The sequence below is a fragment of the Salminus brasiliensis genome, chromosome 4 (genome assembly GCF_030463535.1).
Source record: "Salminus brasiliensis chromosome 4, fSalBra1.hap2, whole genome shotgun sequence".
Lineage (NCBI taxonomy): Eukaryota > Metazoa > Chordata > Actinopteri > Characiformes > Bryconidae > Salminus > Salminus brasiliensis.
This window is the reverse complement of record NC_132881.1, coordinates 21,051,988-21,079,332: the sequence shown is the minus strand read 5'-3', so window position 1 is coordinate 21,079,332 and position 27,345 is coordinate 21,051,988. Positions and strand designations below refer to the sequence as shown.

Here is a 27,345-nt window from a genome sequence, read left to right as displayed (position 1 = left end):
GGCTAGCAGTATGACTGGGATTCGAACTAATGATTTTCTGGTCAAAGTAACAGCTATACAAAAAGATTATGCAAACGGAACATCACTAACTAATTAACTACACTTATACATGTGACATACTTATACAATGGGCCTTAACTGTGCTATGACCCTGTACATTAAGATGCCCACTGACATTCTCCTGCTTACCTCCTAGATCATGAAACAGCCTTTGAGGTCAACAAGTCAGCTTCAGTCCACATGGCCAGAGCAGCTGACTCTACCTGTTTACTCAGTGTGCTCTATGATGCATGTAAAGGAGGGATGAGTAAACATTGAAAAAGACATTCATGAATATGAGCATGGGTGAAAAGGGCAAGTGCACATTTGAATGCTCATGTTTTATTATGAATTTGAATTCAATGAAAGAGCCTTGTTTAGCATCAAGAAAAGACTACCTTTATATTTCTTGCCAGGTTCACATGGTACAGTAAGTTTTCAAGTGTGCACTACAAATGTTGAAATACAGAATGGAAATACAATTAATTTGGGCCACACTGAACAATAGCTCCATTATATTTACATAGATTATCATCATGGAGTCATTAAAGAAATAAATGGAGTCAATAAAGGAGTTATTTTAACCTTTATTTTATCTGCCAAATCTGTAGGATTACCATGGAAAATAACTGTGAACTCCAAATAGACCCAGAAAAAGAAGCAGCTGGGCAGGTGTAATAATCTACAGTACTACAGCTGCAAAATTGGATTAAGAGAAAAATGTTATTTCCTGCAGTTTCACAGTGTTAGGAGACTTTTATTATTATTTAAAAAAATATTATACAAAACAGGTTATACCCAAACCTAGTGTACATGCGGGCCTGCATATGTGGAGGGCTGACGGGCTTGATGTTTGCTTTCTATTTGGAAACCATGAAAAGATATCTCACTGGCATCACACTGTCCCAACATTTTCAGATGTTTCATAAGACCGCCCTGATGCCCCTGGCATTGGCCCCACTGGCTCGATCAATAATGCATCCCAGGTCACAAAACAGATGTATGGAAGCCCTAAAGGGACATAGATTCACATTTTTTTACTATTATCTCATCATATTAAAACAAGCAAAAAAACTCACAAAGTATATTTCACAGAAACTGATAAGCTGTGGAGAGTAATCACAGCAAAACTGGGCTCAATACAGCCCCTGAAATTAAAGGCCACTGACACTAGTATGGTCTATTGAAGTGGTCAAACAAGATCAAAGACAGTTGTTTTCTCCTGAATGGAGAATATGTTGTTTGATGTCACTGAATCAAAACTATGCTCCTAAAATTTGAGTGCTGCCATACAATAATCACCTTTCGTTCCATAGAATCAGGTTCCACTTTTAAACCCTGATGTAAAGGTTATTGACCAATTTAATGGTTCCTAGAGTCTCTTTCACAAATATAGATGAAAACAAAAGTGGTGCTTCTATGGCGTTCTCAAAGAACGCTTTGTAGCACCTTTATTTTGAAGTGTGTAAATGCAGTGTATCATCACATCAGAGAATATATCCACCAGAGACATCAGAATATATCCACCCTCAGTATCAGTCTCCCACCCTCTCTGCACATTAGGGAAATACACATTAGAGGCTCAGTAGAAAGCAGATAAAGATGCAGATTGGAAAATGATCATGCAAAGATTAATTCTATTTGTATTTTGGAAGTTTACATAAACCCACAACAATGTTATAAATTGACCTCAGGGATAACAATAAATGAAAAGTGAGATTGTAAGATATAGGCACTTTAATACTAATACTAATCATAACTTTCATATCCAGGTATTCTCCTGTTCCAGGTAAGTACTAACAATAAAAACTGAGTGGTAATTCTCATAATACACACATAAACACAGTGGCACCCCATTACACTGACCCCATCAACCAAGTACATTGTCCTCATTGCCAGTGTAGAAGCACGTCCCACTGCACTGTGCCTGCTTACGGCTTGTTACATCCCGTCTTGCCGAGAGTCAAATCTTGTGATTGACAAGTAAACTAGTCATATAGCCTACAGACTTGTTGACGCAAGGATCAGGACAGGTATGTCCAGAAGGTTATAAGTAGCATGGCCAACAAGAAGCCCATTCTTGTGTTACCTAGGGAAATCTAAAATGCCTTGTCAAGCAGAAGTGCTTCAGTTTATGAAACTAATACATTGCAAAGCTCTCGGTGGAAAAAGCAGGAAGGAATCTGCCTCTCACAAATTGAAAGATAATGAGCTGGTTATGTTTGCTAGAGCTCTGTTATTATTTCGCATCTGCTAGCTAGGTGTGCTTCTGTTAGGGGAATAAAAGAAAAAAAGGTAAAACATTAATCACTGATCTACAAAGGCCAGATAGCTAACTCAAGATTTGAGCTAATAGGGCAAAAAATGAAAGAATGGGTCAAAATTGATTCATAAATTCCTAAAGATGTCCACCTTGTCTTATGCAATGCTGATGGATTATCTGTGGTGACCATGACCGATGTGTTTCAAATAGCATAAGACAAGGTACTGTGCATGACTATCGTGCAACAGCATTCAAGTGTTGGGTAAGTATGTAAGCCTGATGGAGACATTGTTAGCTCACCATAATGAGAGTACGTTTAAGAGTATCTCACATCATTTTTACATAAAACTGTGAAATGTTCTACATCTCTGTCACTGCAAAAGATAAAAGCCAGGTTGAACACCCTTGATTTATTCACAGAGGAGAACAGGAGCTTTGAAGTGTATATACGCTGGGCATTAGTGCATTACTAGTGTGTCTTAATGTACTTGGTTGAGAGATTTTTAGCACTGAAACTATAAAATTTGTCTTTGAGAAGGAGAGTATTTTTAGCATGTGGTTTACAGTTAATAAGGCTGTAATACTGGATAGATCTGGTAATTATTTTTTTCCATGTAGTCCATCAATCAATGCATCAATGTATCAGTCCATCAGTCTAATCATTCATTCATCATCCAAAAATCTGCCAATCAATCAAACAATCAGTACGTTCATTATTTACCAGGCATCTATCCATACCCCATACATTTGTACATCCATTAGTCCATTCTTTAATCTGTTGTCCATCAATCCATACATACATACATCCAACCTTCACCTGTCAATCAATCTATCCAAATATCCTTCTTTTGTCCATCCCCCAATAATCCATAAATCCATCATCTTTTCATTAAAAAACATCTATGAATCCACCGGTCAATCCTTTCATCATTTGTTTGGCCATCGTTTCATCCATCTCTCAGCTATACATCTATCTAACCATTATACATATGTTTGTCCATCCTGTAATTCATCCATCCATCCATACCTACATCAATCCATCTATTCATACTTTGTGCTTACATCCATCCAACCATAAACAATTCATCCATCCACTATTCTCCCTCAAGAATATGCAAATTCTCATTTGCAAACACAGATACACCCATAACATTTACCACTTTCAGACTCACTCACTCAGTCTAACACAACTGAGAAGACAGAATGCGTGAAAAAGCTGCATCTTGAGTGACTCCCTCGGGTGATCTGTCTCTCGTTGTCCTGAGGGGCAGGAACGTGTGTCTGCTTTGTCTTAACACCTGCTGTTTACTGGTGGTTCCACATCACCTGACTGAATGACAGAAACAGACACATATCGAGCACACCCATCAAGTCTTCTGGTCCACTTGGCTTTGTGATCTCGAAGACTAGCATTTGAGAAATCTGAACTGTCATGTCCAACCACGTTTTCACTGATACCTTGAGGGGTGTCTGTGGCAAGTGCATCCTATTATGGTTGTGGATGTGAGAACCTGTGGTTGAACATTTCCCTGAACTTCAGAATGAAATGCATAAAGTGGAAGGTAAATACCTCTGATCGTGTACACACAACAAATGTGCAGAATAAATATTTGATTGAAATTGAAACCTCAGGAAGAGACATGCTCTTTGCAGTCATGAAAGTTTTTAGTGTGCAATGTTTGCTGTGAGTTATGTTCTTGTTTTATGGAATTCAGGCAGATACTTTCAAAGCATCTTTTTCTCCCGCTTGCTATTGAACTTGTTTCATTGGAGTCAATGTTTTTTTTATATGCTGCTTGAATTGCTACATCTTCCATCTACCACCTACACACTAACCAAGGCAACCAATTCATACCCATGTTATCACAGAAGCAAAAGCTTCATTTGTAGCTTTTTTTTATGGCTACCAATGGAACTGGGTCATGAGTGTTTACTGATGATGTGACAGCTGATAGAACTATCAGAATGAATTCTAAAGTGCATATACCTATACTTTCTGCTCAGATTCAGTTAAATGCTCCAAAACTGATAAGATGGCACAGTACACATACCATAAAAGCAACATATGAGTATCTTAAAGTGAGGAATGAAAAGTTTTTAAATGGCAGAGTCAATCACCTGACACCAACCCTAATGATAACAATGTTGCTTGCTGCACGGTTTGCAACAGTGCAACAGTAAAATGACTCACTGTGTTTAGTGAGTTTAATAGACATCATTCTTTTATGTGTTTAACTGATGTTTAACTGAGCAGCTTTTCACTTACTGTGACATGACCCCTTGGGAAAGGGGCGTGACCACCATGACCTGATAGGCAGCGGGGCTCAGAGACAACACAAACTCAAGTGACACGCATACTTTTATTTTGCACCCTCCACTACACCCAATCGAAAACTTAAAAAAAAACTTAACAGCTCTAGTCGGGGTCTAGCAGTCTCATACACATGTATACAGATTATTCCAGTGTCTGGCAGCTCAGCCGCCGCATGCTCTCCATGTTCTCTCTCCGTGTGCAACTGAGCATGCCCTTTTATGCGGCTCACCATGCTCGTTAGCCTGTGCAGACACAGGTGAACAGCATTAGGGCTGTGTAGTGTGGCACTGTGGGCGTGCTCACTCCCACCTCCTCACCGCTACATTACTAAAGAAAAAAACTGAAGGCAGAAAGACCCAAACACGGCAACTAAAGGCGGCTGCAGAAAAGGCCTGGCAAAGCATTTACTGATGTCCATGTTTCTTTTAAATTGAAAAACTCATATTTATTATTATGGTTGTCATTAAGGCAAACATCATGTTGGTTGGTTGTCACAGGTCATAAAAACCCAATGTTTATTTATTTATTTATTTTTTAAACTGATTCACGTTCCACCTCTTACTGCATGGAGAAATGTGATTATCGCTGGAGTCATAATGCACATCTGCTAAAAACAATCAATGGAAGAAGTGTGAATAAAATGTAGACACTGTAGTTACTCTGGATACTCTGCAGACTGACAATATGACAACCGATTTAATACAAACCAGAGGAAAACAACAAGTGTGTGGATGTTTCGTGCCTCACTAACCTCAGCCCCATCCACCTCACACAAACAAATGTCAATTGCCACATTCTCCCTGTTGTTTAATTCTATCCAATCTTTTAAATGCCATGACCTCTCATTTTGGAATGTATCTTTCTTAGACTTTCGCACTGTAATTGTACAGAGTGCTGTCTGGTAATGTGAAATAAATTTCTGTAGTTGTGCGTCATGCTCAAATAAGGAACTCTTGGTTCAAAGCTGGATTTGAAAGGCTAACATGCTCTGTGGTAAACAAAAGTTTTCCAAATTAGAAAAGTTTTTCTTAATTGAAAAGAAAATCTGGTATAACCAAAACAGACAAAGCAGACTGGCTAAAGTCCTTAGTTGGTCTTACTCTAAGCGGTCCAATGCAATGGCCACTTCTGAAGAAAATGATTTTGTTGATATTGGAGATCATAATCATTACCTCCAGACTCTGCTAGTTGTCGCGAAATGGGTTGGTATGTGAATCAGGACTCATGCCTGCAGCATTGCCTGTGCTGCTGCAAAACTTCTGTGATCTGTCGCAGTGACATACACCATCATGAGCCCACCATAAAAGAAAAATCTGTGTGTTTCATATCAGGGTCTTTAATGCCCATCAAAAACAATGTCACATTCTTACTATGTAAACATAAAAAAATAACTTAACTCCTTAAACAGCCGGCAGACCAGAAGAGTAATTGCAAACTATTAACTGTGGAATCTTTGACTAACCTTATTTGAGAAATATGCTTGTTTGTTTGTTTGTTTTGGGGTTGCTAGTAATGTGTGTGCAGCAGTATTAGCTTGCGTAAAAATCTTATTTCCAGTCATCATTGACCTCATAATTCAGAGGATCCAGAGACATTTCAGGTGAAGAATGAACACAGAATAAAATGTATTTTGTTTGGAACACATACGATTAAAGATGATTTTCCAAAATCCCATTAGTTTTTGCTGTTCAGCAATCCAGTTTAGACCCAGAGTATATGAGTATTACACCGACTTTAGAATGTTACATCTTCAAAGGTCTACTGACAGTTTTGAAATCACAGCACCATTTACATGCCTGGTTGGCTCAAATGAGGAGTCTATGTGTGTATATTTTTGCTCCTACCAATTTCTCTTATGACGCTGCCTTCAGAGAAGTCACATTAATGAGGAGCTGCAAAAAAATAACTGTAGACGCTGGTATTCTAATGGTGTTTTGCATTAGCTGCCTCAACATTAGCGCTAAAAAAAAAGTGCCCTTCTTCTAATTATGTCTGATCATTGCATTCATCCATTAGTTAAAACATCAACTGCAACTTAAGCCCTTAACTGAGAATGTAAAGTAAAAGCAACTGGAAGGCAAAAAGGCAGGCTGTGATAAGATTAAATTTGGTTGTTGGCTTCAGATGCACCCCTGGCCCACCTTAACATCCATGGCTCTGTGGTTTTCAATGTGGAGGTATTCAAGTTTGAGGAGCCGACACACCCAAAGAAAGGGGCCAGGTCCGGCTAGCAAAGACCTGTATCAGCCAACATCGTATCACAAGTGATGAGGGGAAAAAAAGACATCTACCCAGATGGAGAGAAGACGGCCAACTGTGCTCTCTCTGACACTGGTTGCTGATGACAAAGTGGCATGGCTCAGGATTCTAACTCATGACCCCTAGACCATGGTGACAGCGCATTATAATATGACATGCACATATATTGTTATGTCAGATTTTCTGCATATACTGAACTTGGTTGACATGTATAAGATAATTCACAACATTCCAAATTATTATGCAATTTTAACAATATGAATATTAATATTATTTTTTTCTCTTATTTGCTAAATGGTTGAAGCAAATGACAGTATAATTTTCAAGTTTTAATTAATTGTTTGTATAAATAAAATTCTGGGTATCGTCAGTGCAAATATAAAGAGTAGTGCAAATTGGAGCTTATAGATGTGCACTGGTGTGCAGTGGTGTGCAGGATTCAAAGTTTGTATGTTAAGGGGGTAAAAGTTAAAAGTGAAACTATAATTTGGTTATGTTTACTAAAAATAACATGACTCTGGCAAGAACTCAGGCTGCTTTACCACTGTGTATGTATATGTGTATAAACATATGGGACACATTGTTATTACATAAATTGTATCATTGTCATAAAATAAAAGCCATGTGAAAAGACATGGTTGTTAAATTAAATTTTAATTGTATTGTACTTTTAAAAGACTTCAATATAAGTACTAGTCATTTCTGTCAATTTCTCATGCTTATTTATATCATTTTTGTCGTGGTGTTCTCGGAAGGACTTCTTCTTGAAAGGAGACTCGTCACCACTGTCTTTCAATTGCAATGATGAAACATTTTATTCAAAAGTACAGTGTGGAGAGAGCCTGCCAATTCTCAGTGCCCCTGTGCTCTCTCTCTCTAGACAGAGGAGCATCTCACATTTTATACCCTTCTACAGGTCATGTATTGTTGCACTATTTCCATATATAGGATGTCACTGTTTAGCTCCATGAGGGGTGCAAATCAATTGTCACATACTATGTTTGTTCAGTTCATGTATGGCTTTACCAAATTAGGCCTGGGAATGGTTCATGCTCTCCCATTTAAGGCTAACCCATGGGCCTCACCATATTGTCTCTCGACTCCATACCATTCCTTTAGATCTATAAATACCCGCAGAGCCAATGTATATACACTACATTTTTTTACAATATCAGACATAATTTAAAAACAAAAAACTACAAACACAGACAAATTCAGCTAGTTAAAAACCCTACCAGCTTTCTCCCAATGATTCCAGCCCAAAACATAAGGTGCACGTATTTGTCACTGTACAGTGTACAGCGAAATGTGTCCTCCGCATTTAACCCATCTGGTAGTGAACACACACTCACACACACACATGTGTTAGGGGCAGTGAGTACACACACACACCCAGAGCGGTGGGCAGACAACTCCAGCGCCCGGGGAGCAGAGAGGGTAAAGGGCCTTGCTCAAGGGCCCAACAGTGGCAGCTTGCCGAGCCCGGGAATCGAACCCACAACCCTGTTATCGACAGCCCGGAGCTCTAACCGCTGAGCCACCACTGACTCTGCCACCTCCTTGCAGACTTCAAAGCCTTGATGGGACATTGTGTCCATCCACCAACCATCCACTACTCCATCCATCTGGACCATCCAGGGTTGTCTGACACTTATCAGTAAACAAGACTGTTTACAAATTAGTCTTCATGTATGTCTGGGCCCACTTTAACCGCTTCTGCTTGTAAGCACTGGTTAGGGGTGGCCAAATGGTAGGTTTATGCACATCTGCAAGCCTCTGGAGGATCCTACACCTTGAGGTTTGTGGGACTCCAGAGGAACCAGCAGCTTCAAATACCTGCTGCTTTCTAATGGCATTTTAGCAGCTGCTCTCTTAATCCAATGAATTTGTCTGGCAGAAACCCTTCTCATTATGCGTCATTATCTGCACAAACCTGTCTGTGCTCTGAATCAGATATTAATCTCTTCACAGTATGATGATCACACTTAAGTTTTCATTAAAACGTTTTTGACGCTTTTGGCAGCAGAGTTGAAAGAAGGTGGATTTGTAAACATACCACTGTACAGTGATGCCAAAGTTGGAAACACTGTCAAATGCACTGCATCATCCATGCATGACAAAGTCCTTGAATTATCTAATTGTGAAAAGGTGTCTAATGTGGACATACGTATAGAAACACATGTTCATTCAATGTTTATTCTGGAGTCAAGGGTATTAAAAAAATGGTTTACCCTGTTTTTGTTGGAGTAACTGGTTCTAGTTTCCAGAAAAGGCTTTACACTAGATTTGCTGTGAAGCCTTGATTGCATTCAGCTACAAGTGCATTAGTGAGGTCAGGATGTTGGATGACCACCACCCCACCTTATCCCCAACTTCCCAAACTCATGCCAAAAATTGTATGGAAAAGTATCATTCCATTAGGCATGGGACCAACAAACTGCTGCTATGAAGCTTCGTATTTGAAAAATTGTTGATTGACATTTGATACTATGAGAAAGGAAAAAGAAGAAAATACAAGAATATGAGAAGACCAAATGATCTTAAGGATCTTCTGAAAGGTTCTGAAAGTTCTGAAATGAGAAAATCAGCAGAGGACAAAAACATTGTCCTACAAACTGTCTGGACTGGCCAAAATACATCCAAATAAAAGCTTCATGTTTCCCCTATAACGTTTTTAACAAATTGTTTTCAAAAAAATGTAAACATTTTTCAGAACACACTTCTTCCCAAGTTCCAAATGAAAGACGTTCCCAATGAGAGACCGAATCTAAAAAATATTTAGTGGTCAATACAGAGAGACATGATCATGTGAATCCAGAGCAGATGTGATGTGATCAAGGCAGATGCTAGAAAACAGCTCCACTTGATGCCATACTACAAACATTTGCCAGATGATGAGTGCCTGGGAAACTGATACCTCCCAGAAATTATTTTTTGCAGTATGGGATGTCTGTAGCCAAGACAGAATAGCAAAGAATGTTCATCATGGGGCAGCTAAAATGTAACCTGCCACAGGCCCTGAAGATCCAGTTCTACACAGCAATCATCAGGTTCATCTACAAATCACCCATAACCATCTGGTTTGAATCGTCCATCTCAGAAGAATGAGGCAAACAAATAATCATGTGAACTCTGCCAGTGCTTCAGGACATATATCACAGCAGGGTCATGAAGCGTGCTGGAAAGATTGTAGCTAACCCCTCACACCCAGGAATCATCTCTTCCAGTCAATTCCCTCAGGGTGAACACTCAGGACTATCAAAGCCAACACAACTAGACATGATTTCCCCCCAAAGCTGTGGCCCTTATTAACCACAGTGGACACCTCAGACTTTAAATAGAACTTTGTAAACTCTACAGATGTTCTGCATACAGTTCCTATATTTGTCTAATCTGTTTATTACATTACATGTCCATTACATCCATCTTTGCACTCACCAACACAAATTCCTTTTAGGTTTAACAAAGTTGGCAAAAAAACGACTTGCTTTATTACAATCATGCATACTCTTTCAGTGATCTGCAAAAGACTACTTTAGAGCTAAGCTTCTTAATGTGAGACACACACCATTTTGGTCAAATTGCACATTTTGTTGATTTTCTAAATGAACATAAGTGAATAAATACAGAAAAACAACTTATATATATAATATAGAAATAAATCTGAAAATGTAAAAAAAAACACTAGTGTGCAATTGCTTTTGCACTGTACAGTGCCTATAAAAAAAGTATTCACCCCCACTGGATGTTTTCTGCTTTTATTGCTTTTATAAAACAAAATCATAGTCAGTATAATTTAGCCTTCTTTTTTAAACAGACATACAAATATATAGATATGTACAGTCATATGAAAAACCCATGAAAACCTTTTTTAATATATGTAAATATATTTAAAATCTTTATTTAAACAACATTAAGAGATGGATGTAATATATATAACCAATAAAACTGAAGAAACCTTTCACTCTTGGCTGAAATAACTTTAGTTAGTTAGTATAGTTTCCTATAATTTTCTACTAGCCTCTGGCATCATCTAGGAGAATGTTTTTCCCACTCCTCCATACAGGATTCTTTCAGCTGTGTGACGTTTCAGCTTCAGTTTTTATACAAATGTCTCATTTTCAAGTGCCCTCTGATAAAATAAAGAATTTCTAGTGGGTTCTATGTTGAAGAGCTCTCCAGACCCTCCTGCAGGCAAGCAGTAAATGAGATTTTCACCTCCATGCTTTACAGTTGATAAGGGTTATGTGCGGAAATGATGTGCCTGGCTTACTCCAAACATGTCCTCTGTTACTGTGCTTAAATATTTCAGCTTTGGATTTATTTGCCCAGTTATAATAAAATTCACTTCAAGATCTGTGATCTGCATTTCAATGTATGAAAGCTAAGCTTATAAATGTATTTATTAAGCGCTGTGAAGATCAAATAATATGGTTTGGATTAAAATACTGTAAGATTACAGGCGAGCAAATGGAAATTTTAATAACTTTGCTTAAATCTTATTGAATGAATGAACTGAAGTTTAGAAATATGGGTGGAATTCTCCTTCAAGCTCCTTTAAGCACTTAAGCATACCTCGCCATCGTCGTCCACTTGAATAAAGAGTGAGCAGAAGAGGGGAAACGTAGGTGGTGCTGGAGCTTCAAGGCTCAGTTCATCAACAGATGGAACTCCATGTTAGTTAAGCAGCAGAAGTGGGAGGGAAACGGTGTGTGTGTTAGAGAGAGAGAGAGAGAGAGAGAGAGAGAGAGAGGAGAAAGAGATAGAGACAGTCGCGCAGACATCACATTTTTCGCAAACGCCCTTCGCCGATGTTTACGCAAAGAACTACGGAGATTTAAGAAGAGACGCTCTTCAGCGAAGGCGCGATGCGGAACGATCTGGAAATCCTCCTGCACGGTGAGTTTTTAAGCTCAGCGCCTCAAAACTTATCATTTGTGTGCTGAAGAATATCTCGTCGACCTAAAACAGCTGTGTTAAGGGGGTACATGATGGTTATTTTTGCCAGCTGTGGTAAATACTAACAATATTTAGTAAACTTTGGACATTGTTTGTTCTCGCCTCTGAAATAATTCACCGCAGCGTTTGGTTTACACTTTACACTTTACAGTAAAGCTTGGTGTAAAGCGCTCGGGAGGCTAAAATGCTTTGATACTATATATTTTGAGTAATGATAGAGTTTCGTCCTTATGTACTTATGTCCACTTAAGTGTGCTGTTAAGGAATATGACTAATGGGTGTGGTTTGCAAACAGTTAACAGGGATATCATATAAGCCTTACACAGAACATTGCTGTGAGGATTTGCTGGCCTTCGACTATTAGAGTATAAGGGAGATCAGGTACCCCGATAATCGTTGGTAGGTTATACATCCAGAATGCCAGTTAAACGTATCACAAAGGTATTGGCTGGAGCTCCAGCACTCTGGAGAAGCCAGTTCCACTGCTTCACAGCTTAGTGTTCCAGGGATTTATACCCCTCTATCTATCGGATGGCACTTAGACTCATGCATGGCTGCTCCAGATACACTGTAAAGTAGCTGAACTCACTCATTAAAAGGAGACTCTGGGTGTTTGTATATATAGTGTACATATATGAAAAACAACCATTTAGCATTAGCCCTCCTCCACCAAACTTTACAGCTGGCACACTGCACTCAGGTTGGTAACATTCTCCTGGCGTTCACCAAACCTGGTCTCGTCACTCACACATTTTCATTACCCCAGAGTCCAGTGGCAGTGTGCTTTACACCACTCCAACCGACGCTTGGCATTGTGCTTGGTGATGTAAGGCTTGCATTCCATGAAGATCCTGTCACAGTTTTTGTGTTGGTGTTAATGCCAAAGGATCTTTGGAACTCTGCCGTTATTAAATCTATTTACATGGTCTGAGACTTTGAGTTGCTGTGGTTCCTAAATGCTTCCATTTTCAATAATACCACTCACAGCTGATGGTTCAATATCAAGGTTGGAAGATATTTAACTAACTGACGGTGGTAGCATCCTATTACAGCACCATGCTGGAATTCAATGAGCGCAATCTTTCACTTTTTGTAAAGGCAGACTGCATGGCTAGATGCTTAATATTTTATACATCTGTGGCAAAGGGACTGAATGAAAGGGGGACTTGAATTATATCCATTTTGTTTATATCCCTAAAAGTCTTGCACAGATATTATATCTCAGCTTTCTCACAATGTAAATGACAATCAGGACTGGCAGATCGGTAACTAGTAGAGAGAGTGTTTACTTTGTTTAAGAGCTTACCACCTATACCTGCGCTGCCCTCAAAAAAAAAAAAAATTAATTAGTCAACATTTGAAGACTGCCTTGAACTGTTAGAATGAGGGCATACAAGCTAACTAACTACTCGTCTAAACAGACTCTGGCTACATGTAAAAACATTAGTAGTCAGGCATTATTGCGGCATCAGACATATGTTTACCGTTTTTAGCTTAACTCTCTTCAGGTTTATCATTTATAGATTCAAATTCAACACCTTCCCAGGCATAGACATATATATCTAGACTTCACATCGGCCTGTTGGCCTTTAGACAAATACAAGTCAACAGGAAAGCTGCATTTTTACTGATTAAAATGTAATATCATTTACATTTCTCAACTGATTTTAATTAGTCCCTTTTACATTCACAGATTTTTAATATACATGGAGTCGAAAATCGCGTTGACTCCATTTACTACTTTACTGTCTACTTTACTACTTACTACTAGAATCTAAGCTAACATTTGGCAAATAATTAATTGTTGTAAGGAATTGTAAAATACATATTTGTCAAGCATGGATTTTGTTTATTTCCCTTGGTTAATACCAGTGGAAATGTCCCTTTACAATTTAACATACATGAAATGTGAAGAAGGCTTTTTAATATTGTGGAAAATGTGGATGACCTTTTCTGTCTATGTCCCCATCATTTAGCTTGTCCTGTGCTCCAGGTCAGAACACAGCCCATTCACTTTGAAATATTGGAGAAGTATCAGTGCATCTTTATGCTCTAATAATTACCATCAATAAGAAAAATGTAACAAAATCAGCAAATACAAATGAAATAGTGAGACACTGGCAGTCAGTCTGCTTTCAATGTTTTATAGAAGTAAAGGATACAGGTACACAATTACAGACAATTATAAGATAAAATGAGATACACCTTTACTGATCACTAGAAGGGAAATTCAGGTGTAACAGGAGTATAATATATTTACATAACACAGTATATATATTAGTATATAATATAGTAAAAATATTGTTTAAATAGTATGAAATGTATGTATAATATTGTGTAAAATGAGATATGGTATAGAGCATTATTAAAACATCATTATTGGCCTATAAATACAAACAGATGTAGTCTATTAAATAGCATAATAAAATAATACATTAACAATAGTAATAAGTATGCACAGTATAAATAGTAGTATACAATAAGAATAGTAATATAATAGTAGTATCATATTAATAATAATAATAATAATAATAATAATAATATAATGGTATGTAGCTCTCAATGGAATGTTATAATGGCCAAATACAAACAAAAACAATTGTTCTTATTTGGTCTTACTTGTTAAAGGTTATTCCCTGAGTTCTGGTTTGGACTGTATGATGTTTTGTACAGCCCCAAGCTACACAAGATATATATCCTTTTTTCTTATGATCTTATGAGCAACATGAGAAGTTGCCTGTACCAATATGATGGCGATGTTATTGCACTATTTAGCAGCCAATGCAGCATTTACATATATATGTCCCCATATATGTCCCCAGGTACCGCAAAGTTAAAAGATTGATACGGAAACATAACAGCATTTGCTAATCAGTGATTGGAGGACAAAATAAATAATATGGGGCTTGGGAACATTCAAATTAAAAAACAAAAGTTTTAACATACTTGAGTGTTTGTAGGGGGTGCTTGTGGTCTTCCCAGGACTAAGCACACCCATGCCCCACTCCTTGATGCCAGGCCTCGCCTGCTGTGTCCACACACTACTACTCTAAATAGTATGTAAAAAATAATATGCCATAGGGTTGGGTGGTATAACAGTAATAGAGTATACTGCAGTAAATAAAAACGTATGGTATCTCAAAACAAGGTGTCTATCTAGTTCACGGCCAAATCAGCTTATTCCCCCATATGCATTTAAAAAGCTACAGGGTGGGGCCACTGTGGGAGCTCAATGAAAAAACAAACCCACCGTAGCTGTGATTTAATAAGGCGTTGAGTAAATATAGTTAGCTAGATAGTGTGAGCTGACTACAAATCCAGACACGGCAGAACCTCAATGTCAATTTACTTTTCTTTTACTCCCAACACCAGTCGCTCTACTTCACTCTTAGACATAACTTTTTTTTTTATTATTCTCAACACTTGTGTCAGTAGCTCAGCAGAATGTCTGTAGTGGGCAGACTGTTATCCTGCTAACAAAGCTAATGCTAACCAGCTTCTCTCTCCTGATTCAGAGAAGTTTAGCATTTGCAGATGTTGTCAGACTGATGATTTAACACTTTAACATTGATTGACAAATCTAAAATTGAGCTTATTTACTTAGCAAACTGAACTTGATAATTTATATTTGATATTTTTTTCAGTTTCAAAAAAAGGCAGATTGAGGTGGTACAGAAGCCACATTAATGTAAAACCATTTGCACTACTTGCACAACTTACAGCCCATGTCAGTTTGTCAGTTATTTCTGTCTCATAAAAACTTTAAATAGTTTTTTTAATGACTAGTCAGGCCAGTTAAAGAGTCATCACAGTTCATATTTTGATATTTACTTTTATTTTGCAACAACATCCATAAATATACAATAAAATATCCATCCATAAATATACAATAATACAATAAACAGCTACTAGATGCCTTAAGGCTAAAATGTGCATATCATCACTGTCCAATGAAAAACAAGTGTCTCCAAAAAAGTGGTTTTATATTTATATTTATTTATTATTTTTATATTTATACCATTTCTAATGGTCATCTAGAATTATTTACACAGTGTACAGATAAGATACAGGGTTCATATGATGAAGAAAACTAAAAACAGACAAAAACGGAGAGAGAGTTTACCATTGTTATTATATCAAAACCATTTCTGTTTGAATTATTATTTTTTTCATTTGCTCTGTCCTTATTATGCCAACTGCAATTTACATTACACTACATTGACATGTTTAGGCAGCCCTATAGTCAAAATATGCTACTGTAAATGGCTAAGTGAGAAAAACATGGCTTGGTTTCCAAACGGCATGTTAATGATCATTACCTTTTTATCTATTTATAGTTTCAAACTAAATAGAAAAGGGCCCAAACTTTTGGGCACATTGCATGATCAGTACATGAGTAACACTGCTGTTGGCAAGTATAACAGCTTGTAAACATGTTTTGCAGGCAGGTAAAAGTTGTTCAGATCTTATTTGAAGGATTTTTGCCCATTGTTTCTTGTAAAATGCTCTTTGTTTTGTGAGATATTTGGACCATCTTGCACGCACTGCTCTTTTATTTCTGATGGTTGGGGGAGTGTGAGGGCCAGAGTAAAACCTTGTGTCTACTTCGGTTGTATATTGTGGATTTTAGATGTGTTCAGAATCATTAATCTTCTGTAGCAGCCATCCTCTCTTCATCTTCAGGTTTTTTACAGACAGTGTGAGGTTTGCTTCCAGAAATGGCTAGTATTTAATTGAGTTCGTTGTTTCATGTGCCCCTGGCAATACGAGCCCAAAGCCTGATCGATCCACCCCTGTGCCTTACAAGTGAAGAAGTGTTTTTTTTTTTATTCTGCATCCTTTTTTTTGCAGATCTGTTTTAATGTAATCACTCCCTAACTATGATTATAAATATGCCATAGCCCTAACAAGCTAATTAAGATCTGAAACCTTGGTAAAATGTTATCAAAGAGCTTTATTTCTTATGCTTTGGGGAGATCAGTTCATCTTGTACGTACTTAACTGTTCACAGCATTTTACATGTCACACACAGTACTGTGCAAAGTACTGAATACATACATAGATACATACATTAGAATACATACAGTTTAACAACAGTGCATTGTAATTTGTTGAGTTTTTTTAGTTTAACCATTTTCAAACTTATCCTTGAGAAAGCCCAGAGTTTACTGTTAATATACAAAACCTGTTATAGGTATTATAACCAACATATAACTTTACCAACAAACAGCAAATTTGTTTTACTAGATATGTAATGCAGGTTTTTTTTCTGATATCAAGGATAACAGAGTTTGTCTACTTTTGCTGCTGTAACAGCCTTTGCACTTCTGGTTATCCAATAGATGCTGAAACATTACTGTGGGGATTTCATCCATGAGAGCATTAGTGAGTTAGTGGGTAGTGATGTTGGATGATTTGTTCTGGATCACAAACGTCACTCCAGCACATCCCAAAAGTATTGGATGGAGCTCCATCACTCTAGAGAATGCAGTTCCACTGTTCCACAGCCCAGTGTTGAGGGCTTTATTCCCTTAATGAATGGCAGACACAGAACAAGGCAGGTTTAAAAGATGTAATCTTAGGTTGTTTAGGGGCCATAAGTATTAACAAGTAATCTAAATCTAAAAAAAAAAAACTAAATCTAAATCATTATTTAAAACAATTGCTTTAATTCAATTTTATCTGAAATCAGTTTGACCAGAAGCCAGATTAATCAGAAATTCAAAATTGAGATTTAATTGAAAACAGTGAATGGTTATTCCACAGCATTGAGATATTATGTCTACAGCTGAAATTTTTACTCTTTAAAGTCCTGATGAAGAGTCTTCAGCTGCTAAATTTTAAAGATCTAAAGCCAAACTGGAGGTGATAAAGGTATGTTATGACTTCTCCACAATATGGGAGTGCCTTTCTTGGCAAAGCAATTTTTGTTGGTGGAAAAACCCTATGCCGAGTTTGCTTTGAACAAAAGATCAAAATCAGTAGTGATAGCAAGCTATGAAAATTTTACAATGTGTGAGGACAGCCCTCCTCTAGAGACCTTTGGACTGAATACTAGTTGTGTCATCTCCAAATTAACTGTATGAAAGTTCAAATGAAAAAGCTAGTCCTCAAACTTTAACAATAATCCGCTGTAGATTTACACTGATCAGCCATAGCATTAACACCTGTTTTACTTGCTATGTGGTGGTCCTATGGGGTCCTGATTATTGAAGAATAAGTTAAAGAACATTGAAAAAGTATGCATATAACGAGATGGACTACAATCTGTAATAGAGCTACAAAGTGCTCCTATATGGTGAGTGGAGGTGATAAAATGGACAGTTATGGCCAATTAGTTTAGCCACTTTGTTATATGGGGATGGAGTATGTTTGTCATGGAATGCCTGTTTCTGTTTCACAGCTTCAGAATGATCTTTCTCTTCCAAAAAATATAGCACATTTAAAGAAAAATAACCACTAATGGCTTTGTAATATAAACAATATGTAAAAATAAGGTTTATGTTTACATGTACATATACAGTTTAAACCTATTGGTGAAACAAACACAGCCCAATTTAATAAAACCTAATGTTGGCCCCCTGAATCAAAACCAAATTGTGAGATGTCTTGCGCCTGCCATCATGATAAGTAGGATTTGCAAAGAATTTATTTGTAAATTATGGTGGAAAATAAGTATTTGGTCAGCAACAAAAGTTCAACTCAATACTTTACTAACATAACCTTGTTGGCAATGACAGAGGTCAAACGTTTCCTGTAAGTCTTTACCAGGTTTGCACACACTTTAGCCGGTATTTTGGCCCATTCCTCCATGCAGGTCTCCTCTAGAGCACTGATGTTTTGGGGCTGTCGCTGGGCAAGACAGACTTTCAACTCCCTCCACAAATTTCCTGTGGGGTTGAGGTCTGAAGACAGGCCCATCCAGGACCTTGAAATGCTTTTTACAGAGCCACTCCTTCGTTGCCCGAGCGATGTGTTTTGGATCATTGTCATGCTGGAAGACCCAGCCACGTTCCATCTTCAATGCTCTCACTGATGGAAGGAGGTTTTGGCTTAAAATCTCACGATACTTAACATGGATCAGTCGTCCTGTCCCCTTTGCAGAAAAACAACCCCAAAGCATGATGTGTTCCACCCCCATGCTTCACAGTAGGTATGGTGTTCTTGGGATGCAACTCAGCATTCTTCTTCCTCCAAACACGACTAGTTGAGTTTTTACCAAAAAGTTCTATTTTGGTTTCATCTCACCACATGATATTCTCCCAATCCTCTTCTGGATCACCCATATGCTCTCTGGCAAACTTCAGACGGGCCTGGACATGTACTGGCTTAAGCAGGGGGACACACCTGGCACTGCAGGATTTGAGTCCATCTTGGCGTAGTGTGTTACTGATGGTAGTCTTTGTTACTTTGGTCCCAGCTCTCTGCAGGTCATTCATCAGGTCCCTCCGTGTAGTTCTGGGATTTTTGTACATCGTTCTTATGATCATTTTGACCCCATGGGATGAGATCTTGCGTGGGGCCCCAGATCGAGGGAGATTATCAATGGTCGTGTACGTCTTCCATTTTCTTGCAATTGCTCCCACAGTTGATTTATTCACACCAACCTGCTTGCCTATTGCAGATTCACTCTTCCCAGCCTGGTGCAGGTCTACAATTTTCTTCCTATTGTCCTTCGACAGCTCTTTGGTCTTGGCCATGGTTACATTTGGAGTCTGACTGTTTGAGGCTGTGGACAGGTGTCTTTTATACAGATAACGAGGTCAAACAGGTGCTATTAATACAGGTAATGAGTGGAGGACAAAGAAGCTTCTTAAAGAAGAAGTTACAGGTCTGTGAGTGCCAGAAATCTTGCTTGTTTGGGAGTGAGCAAATACTTATTTTCCACCATTATTTGCAAATAAATTCTTTAAGAATCCTACAATGTGATTTCCTGGATTTCTTTTTCTTATTTTGTCTCTCATAGTTGAAGTGTACCTATGATAAAATTACAGACCTCTCTCATCTTTCTAAGTTGGAGAACAATCAGTGGCTGACTAAATACTTTTTTTGCCCCACTGTATATGTCAGGAGTTCATATGGCAATTCGCCCTCTCTTTCCAGAATCTGGATAAAGCACACTCCTGATAAGGTTACTGTGGCATTTATAGTGTGTCTTTTCTTAAACAAAGAGCCCATGGTGGCCTTTAAATCCCTAACCAAGCCCCTATCCATGTTCCTAACTAAACTATCCTCCAAGTTTCTATACAAGCCAGCATCCAAGTCCCTTGCTTTGCTGTGGACTGTAGTTCTCTGAGTTTTTTCTCCCTAATGAGTACCTGTTATAGATTTTTTTCTTTCCGTTGTGTTTGATCTACCCTGCTATCTGCTCAGCTTGTTCCCTTGTATTGCCACTATATAATTATAGAATGACTTTGATTTCTAGAGGAATGCCATAAATCAACTGACTACATGTGTAGTATATCTATCTTTCTCTGAATTGTTACAGTTCTAGGGCTAAAGTAATAAGAAACGTGCAACCCCTTTGGCATGCGCTAAAATGTAGCACAGCTGGCCTAACCACAATCCATAAACTGGATCCACTAAAAACATGTTTTGATTAGTTATATACATGGGGCAAAAACACAGAAAGAAGTGTTGAGTCTCATTACTAAAAGCCATGCAATTTGAAACATACAATTTGAACCGTCTACATATATGTGGATGCAAAGTACCAATATTCACATTTAATAATAAAAAAGTTCAAGTGTCCTCTTAAATAAAGGGGGTCTTTAAGGCTTCTTCAGTAAAGCCATTTGTTCAATGGAACACATAACTCGAATGAACAATTAAAAGATTTGTTGATTAGGATCAACACCCCCCCCCACACACACACAAACTGTTGAACATGTTGATGCTGGCTATGATCAAAAAGTGTAGCTCAGTATGCTGCATGTGGGAGTGCATTTGCCTTTAATAGAATGACCATGTAAGCATCAGAACATGGTTTGGGATGTGCTGGACAAACAAGTCAGATCCATGGAAGCCCGCTCATTACTTACAGGACTAAACCCAACGTCTTGGTCCTAGATACGACAGCGCAACTTCAGAAGTCTTTTTACAGGGTTGCCATAAATTATTGGACTATGTGTATATATCCATCTTTCTCTCATTTGTTACAGTTTTAGGGCCAAAATAATAATGAGCATGCAAAACCTTTGGCATGCACTAAAATGTAGCATTGCTTGCCTTAGATTTGTGATTGTTTTACTGGAATCTGTTTTTAAAGACCCATTTTAAAAAGGTCATTCTGAGTTGAATGAGGCCATGTGTAAAGATTTAGCACAAAAAGGTATCAGGCCACAGTGTTCTTTTGGAATAGACCAAATACAGTGACTAATGGATAGGTTCAGTAGGCTTTCCTAGTACTGATGAAAAGCAACCAGAAGAGGATAATTCAACCATGTGTTCTACTACATAATCACAGGTCTGAGAGAATTATTTTAAAAATGTAATCTGGTACACATTACTGATTTAATCCGTAACCGTATTCCTTCAGAATGATATGCTCAGTTACTTTCAGATACTTTTGGAGTACGTTTTTGGAGTTCTTATTAAAGTCATATGCAATGTAATCAAAACAGCTTGAATGTACTTTTACATTTGCCTGTACTTCACAGCTTTGCCACAAAGTTGTGTTTTTACCACAAAGTTGTTTATAAACAATTCATGTGTGTTTAAGTGTAGTGCGCAGATTTTAATAAAGGATATCCCAATTCTCAAGAAAGATGGTTTGTGTGAACCATGCCTTGACACAATCTTTTAGACAGAAGTCCTTAGAAGATGTGTTATAGGCAAACACCAAGATGGAAAAAGCTACAAAGGCATTGCTAAAAACCTTGGTGTACTCAGTCCATGCTTAGACAAAATGCCTACAAATAGAGAAAATTTAGGACTGTTGCTACTCTTCTTATGAGTGGGCATCCTGTTGGGATCATTCCAAGAGCTCAACAGTTTTTTCGGAGAAAGAACCAAAAGGTAACAGCAAAAGACCTACAGAGGACAAACTGCAAAAACCCATTAGTAGAAAAACACAGAGCAACAACAATGGAAGGAAAAAAGAAAGGAAGCTGCTTTGCTCTAGTTAGCCCCAGACCACCTGGATGTTTGACAGTCTGGAACATTTTCTGTGGGTGTGACAAAAGGCAAACTTTTTAGCACAAATGCATAACACAGTGTTTGAAGCAGTAGATTTAGAGGTAATTGTTGCATCAAGCAGGTGATTTAAAGGGAATTGTTGAGTAAAGCTGAATTTTTGAATCTCACAGTTGGGATTATTCTTGCAAAAGGGTTAAACCAGTGAAAAAAATAACAAGGTTTAAAAAGGTTTTCTTAAGTCTTTTGTAATATCAAAGTCAAGACAAAGTTTTAAATGCAGACACACAGGCAATAAACTTTGCAGTCAATGACCTGCCTACTCCTGAATAAATCCAGCCTCAGCCCTCAAGACCAAGAAAAGGAGAGTGGTGGATTCAGAATGATGATCAGATAAACAGTTAATTTGTCGCACTGATGTCATAATCTTTTTAATCCTGATTATGTTAAATTACATATGTCAGCTACATATATTGAAAAAACATTAGAGACAGTATACAATGTCTGCTCCATTCTGCATCTTTAAAATGTGTTTGTGAGTTGGCTTTCTAATATTCTCAAGAGATGAAGAAGAGGGAAGCGAGAGAGCAAGAGAGAGAATCAGGCTGTAAATACTGAGATCATGCCTCAGGTGTATTAGTATTAATGAACAAATGTCATGACACAGTCATAGCCATGACACAGTACATTGATATTTGCCCCCAGTTTTTGGTGCAATGTTATTATTTTCAACAGTTGGTAAATTCTTGTCTTGTTTCCTCACTGCTTTGGTAGAAAGCATCCTGAACCGTATGGTGATTATGCCCTTAGGCAGTTTATTGAACTGCCGGTCTCCCTGTTGTTGTTGTCTTAAATTAAAAGATTGTTTTTTATCTTAGTCATGGCTATTTCACTCAATCCTTATACATTGCTTTGTCATAAATCTTATCAGGAGTCTTGAGATTTCACTTTACAACATACGCTATGTTCAGCAGTAAAAGGACAGATTCATCTATCAGTGAAAACGCCACAGACCATAAAGCAGACATATGCTTATAAAGTTCCTGCAAGTTATATATGATCACTGACAGAACAAAATATTTTTTTCTTGCATGATTTAAATTATACCAGCTGCCTTTTAAATAAGGGGACATGATGAATTGAACAATGCAACTTAAAGTATAAGCTTGTTACATTATCACATTTACATTAACATTTATTAAACATCGCCTGTAAAGTTTCCATTTTAGAGATACAAGGCTCTGTTCTGACAATCAGTTTTTTTTTCATCACTATATTAGATCACTTAAACATCCGTATTAGGTGTGTAACAATACCGATATACAAAATTTGAATTAATGTATATAGTGGGAGACAGTTTTTGGTATTGCAATGTGCAGGAACAATGTTCCATGTTATTATGGTAGTGTGGTACACTCTAAAACAAACCCCCAAAATTACAAGAAGGAATAGTGACTCAAAAAAAGTATTTTGAGCATAAGTGACCTGGCCTCCTCCCCAACCACAATTTTCAATAAGCACTTAAAGCACAACACCCTTAGTCAGTATGGATCCTTTTCTTTCTAAACTGCCTGTTATATTTACTTGTGCATTTACTATCACAGGTGTGACATATCTGCTGACAGGTCTGGAAGGAGAAAGACTCTGCCATGAAATCATTACATCTGCTGGTCTGTGTTGTGACCACTAACTAAAAACTGACTGACCAGACAAAGAAGATTTAAGACAGAAGTTAAAGAACATCACAAGAAGAAAAGCACCCAGAAACTTTGCGTAGTCGCAGTTGTCATTGTGATGGCAAACATCTCACAACTGGCTGCAGTGTTTGTGGACCCTAACAACCAAGTGCCCACAGAGGAGCACGACCCATTCCTAGACCTCTATGATATGGACTATGGGGTCCCAGCAGAGGAGATGCCAGACACCACACAGGGACTGGCATATTTTGTGGCCACCATTGTTATCGGAGTGGTTCTGGTCTGCATCATGCTGGTGTGTGGCATCGGCAACTTTCTGTTCATAGCCACTTTGGCCCGGTACAAGAAGCTGCGAAATCTCACCAACCTCCTGATCTCAAACTTGGCCATCTCAGACTTCATTGTGGCTGTGGTGTGCTGCCCTTTCCTGGTGGATTACTATGTGGTGAAACAGCTTTCTTGGGACCATGGGAAAGTGCTGTGCGCATGCGTGAACTACCTACGAACGGTGTCGTTGTACGTGTCCACCAATGCCTTATTGGCCATCGCTGTGGACAGGTAGGTGAAATCAAATGTCAGCATCTAGCTGGTCAAGGATGATTGTGTTGGGGCAGAGAGCCCTGAGGCTTGACTCACTATAATGTACTTAGAATGAAAAACAACTGCTACCTAACCATGGGTGACATTTCCCCTGGACATGTACCCAGTGTCTGCAGCTTGCTGTCCTCCAAAAGACACTTGACTTTGAATCCTGAAGTGCTCAATATACAAACTAAACTGAGATATTTAGTGCTTTGCTCAGTTTACTCAATCGTTTATTGAGAAAACTCAGGAAGTTAACTTATTTCTGTTGTAGGGTTTTTCATTCCTATATTCCCCACTCTTTCTAGTTTCCGGGACCAATGAAGGTTAAATGCAAGAATAGAATTATTGATCTGACTCTATAAAGAGTTATAAAAGGTCTGGGGTCTTCCCCACGCGTCCTAACCCCCTGAAATCTTCTCTCTAACTTCGACTCAAGAGGTTAGACAGAGCAAAAGGGCAGGATGCAGAGTTTCTGCATTTTTGCTGCACCAGAGCTGATCCAAGGCATATTTGAATTACGTGGCCGTTAAGGGCCTCGACCAGGGGGCCCCCAGGAGCACCAAGATATCATTATAAAAAATTCTGTATTTATAAAATAACATTAAAAAAATAATACTAAATGGTATTACACAGGTAAAAGCGATGTTCATATTAATTTATTTTTAAGTTGGCACACCAATACTAGGGCAATCAATTTCTGCTGTTGACTGCTGCCACTGTTGGGCAAATGCAGATAAGCGTATTGCACAATATCTCTCTCCCTCTCCCAAATAAAACAAATCTTCTTAGGGCCCCAAAAAGGCTTGGGTCAGCCCTGTGCTGCACTGTCTTTGAGGTGACTGAAAACCCAATTTAGTGAGAGGACATGGTGCTTAGAATTGCTTTTTAGAACAATATTGAATTGCTTCTCTCTGTCTCAGATTGAATGTCAGCCACTATATGATTTAAAACAACAGGCACAAGAGCATTTGGTGAAGATCTAACATTTATGAATAGTTCAAAATGAAGTTGTGGTACAAAGGTCTGTAGATTGTACTTACATATTAGATCTTAGATTGTTAACATAATAGCACAAACAATGCTTTTGCACTTTAAATATGTTGAAATTGAAGCAGACAAATTAGACATTAATGTTTAAATGTAAACACTTATTGTTAAAATAGGGAATGTTTGTCAGAGCAGCAAGTAGCTATTCACACCAAAAGCGTAAAGCTGCCCAAGAAATCCACAACGTGAGAACTTAAAATATCGGTTCATACAAAAAAAATAGCTGGTGGGGCTCTGAGTGATTCAGCGGTCTAATGACCTACCACTATGGCCCCAGGGTTGCAAGTTAAAATCCTGAGCCCTGATGCTTTGCCACCACCAACCGAGTGGTGGAGTCCTCTAGGTGAGTAGATGCTGGTTTCCGGGTCAGCTGTTTAGTAACAGAATGTCTGGTAGTTCTGGGCCTCATTGCACTGGAAAAGCTCAGCATAGAGACCCCAGTGCTGTCTCTTTAATCAAAACATTCTCTGAGGTTTTCCTGTGCCTCTTAATCTGATTACAGTATGGGTACCATATCACTGTGACAAGACAATTTGTTTGAACTTTCTAGCAGACCGTTTAACTTTGATGAAAGTCATAGAGCACACATAGTCAACCACGGCTGCAATCAGAGTAGTAGTATAACAGTGAGATAGCAAGTGAATGTTTGGTCAAATTAAAATAGTGGACTCAAGCTCAGTGCAGTGCATGTCCAGGCTGAAATTCACAGGAGTCTTTAAGTAGAACTATCTGCAGGCAGATGTCTTCAGAAGTTTGCTGTGAAGCTTGTAATTTTCTTTTGTTTGTAGATACATGGCAATCGTTCACCCCTTAAGGCCCAGGATGAAACACCAGACTGCCTACTGTCTGATCACTGGAGTGTGGATTGTTCCCGTCCTAATATCCATACCATCTGCCTACTTCACTTCTGCGACTAAGGTGCCCCACAGTGCCAACCGTAGCAAGACTTTCTGTGCTCAGATCTGGACGGTGGACCAGCAGCTCTACTACCGATCCTACTTCCTCTTTATCTTCGCCGTGGAGTTCCTGGGCCCTGTCTTCACCATGGCCCTGTGCTACATCCGCATCTCAAAGGAGCTGTGGTTCAAGAACGTGCCTGGCTTCCAGACAGAGCAGATCCGTAAGCGACTGCGCTGTCGAAGGAAGACGGTCATGGTGCTCATTGGAATCCTTACGGCATACATCCTGTGCTGGGCCCCATATTACGGCTACACCATCCTACGAGACTTCCACCCAACCCTCATCTCCAGGGAGAAGAACTCTCTGGTGGCCTTTTACATCATTGAGTGCATAGCCATGAGCAACAGTATGATCAACACTTTCTGTTTTGTCAGTGTGAAGAACAATACTGTTAAGTACTTTAAACGGATTGTGCTGCTCCGCTGGAAGTCCACCTACACCTCCAGGAAAACTGTGGACGAGACAGAGGTGAGGACGCTGTCCATGCCTGTGACAGAGGAGATTGACTGTATACGACTAAGGTGAAGGAACACCATGAAGGTTCACAGTGGTTTTTATACCACTCTTTATCAAGGTGAAGGAAAGGAGTCCTGGTATAGAACAGGACTTGCATGAAACAGGTATTGACAGTGTTTTGGATACCAAGGATGCTGTCTATGAAAAAGAATAAGCCAAACTAACTTTGCTTTGCTGGAAAGGCTCTACAGAAGGTTTGTTGTTTGACTGGTTGTTTGAAACTAGCTCTTATTGACTGTGATTCAGAACTATCTTTTTTGAGTTCCCACTGAATGTAAAAATACAGCATTCTGTATACATACATTCAACTGGTTCAGTTTCATCATTAGAGCCGAAGATTGAACTTCAGACAGAAGATCAAACTCTTCAGACATAAGATAGAATCATTCTTTCTGGTAATGTTGTGTATATTGTTCAGCAGTTCAATTTTGTGCAGTATTCATGTTCACAGTATTTTTATGTATGTGGTTGTTTCTCTACAAGTTTTTTTGGATGCTGCTGCCTAACATGCATGTGTGTAGAAACAAATGTTTATGCCATTGTTATTATACATACAGTGAAGGCATTAATCA

The 27,345-nt window shown here is 38.5% G+C and overlaps 1 protein-coding gene across 1 annotated transcript; it reads left to right on the top strand.

Moving 5' to 3' along the window:
• The first annotated feature begins 11,606 nt into the window (after nucleotides 1–11,606).
• On the top strand, nucleotides 11,607–27,036 carry prokr1b (prokineticin receptor 1b). The gene is made up of 3 exons (XM_072676831.1): nucleotides 11,607–11,774; nucleotides 23,573–24,223; nucleotides 26,086–27,036. The coding sequence occupies exons 2-3, from the start codon at nucleotides 23,763–23,765 to the stop codon at nucleotides 26,780–26,782; spliced, it is 1,158 nt and encodes a 385-aa protein (XP_072532932.1). The 5' UTR covers nucleotides 11,607–11,774; nucleotides 23,573–23,762; the 3' UTR covers nucleotides 26,783–27,036.
• The last annotated feature ends 309 nt before the right edge of the window (nucleotides 27,037–27,345 follow it).

What these genes read in the sequence shown, in the direction of transcription:
- prokr1b (XM_072676831.1), top strand. Translation starts at nt 23,763, where the DNA reads ATGGCAAACATCTCACAACTGGCTGCAGTGTTTGTGGACCCTAACAAC. An exon ending in TTGGCCATCGCTGTGGACAG is followed by an intron (nt 24,224 to 26,085) that starts GTAGGTGAAATC and finishes TTTTGTTTGTAG; the next exon opens with ATACATGGCAATCGTTCACC.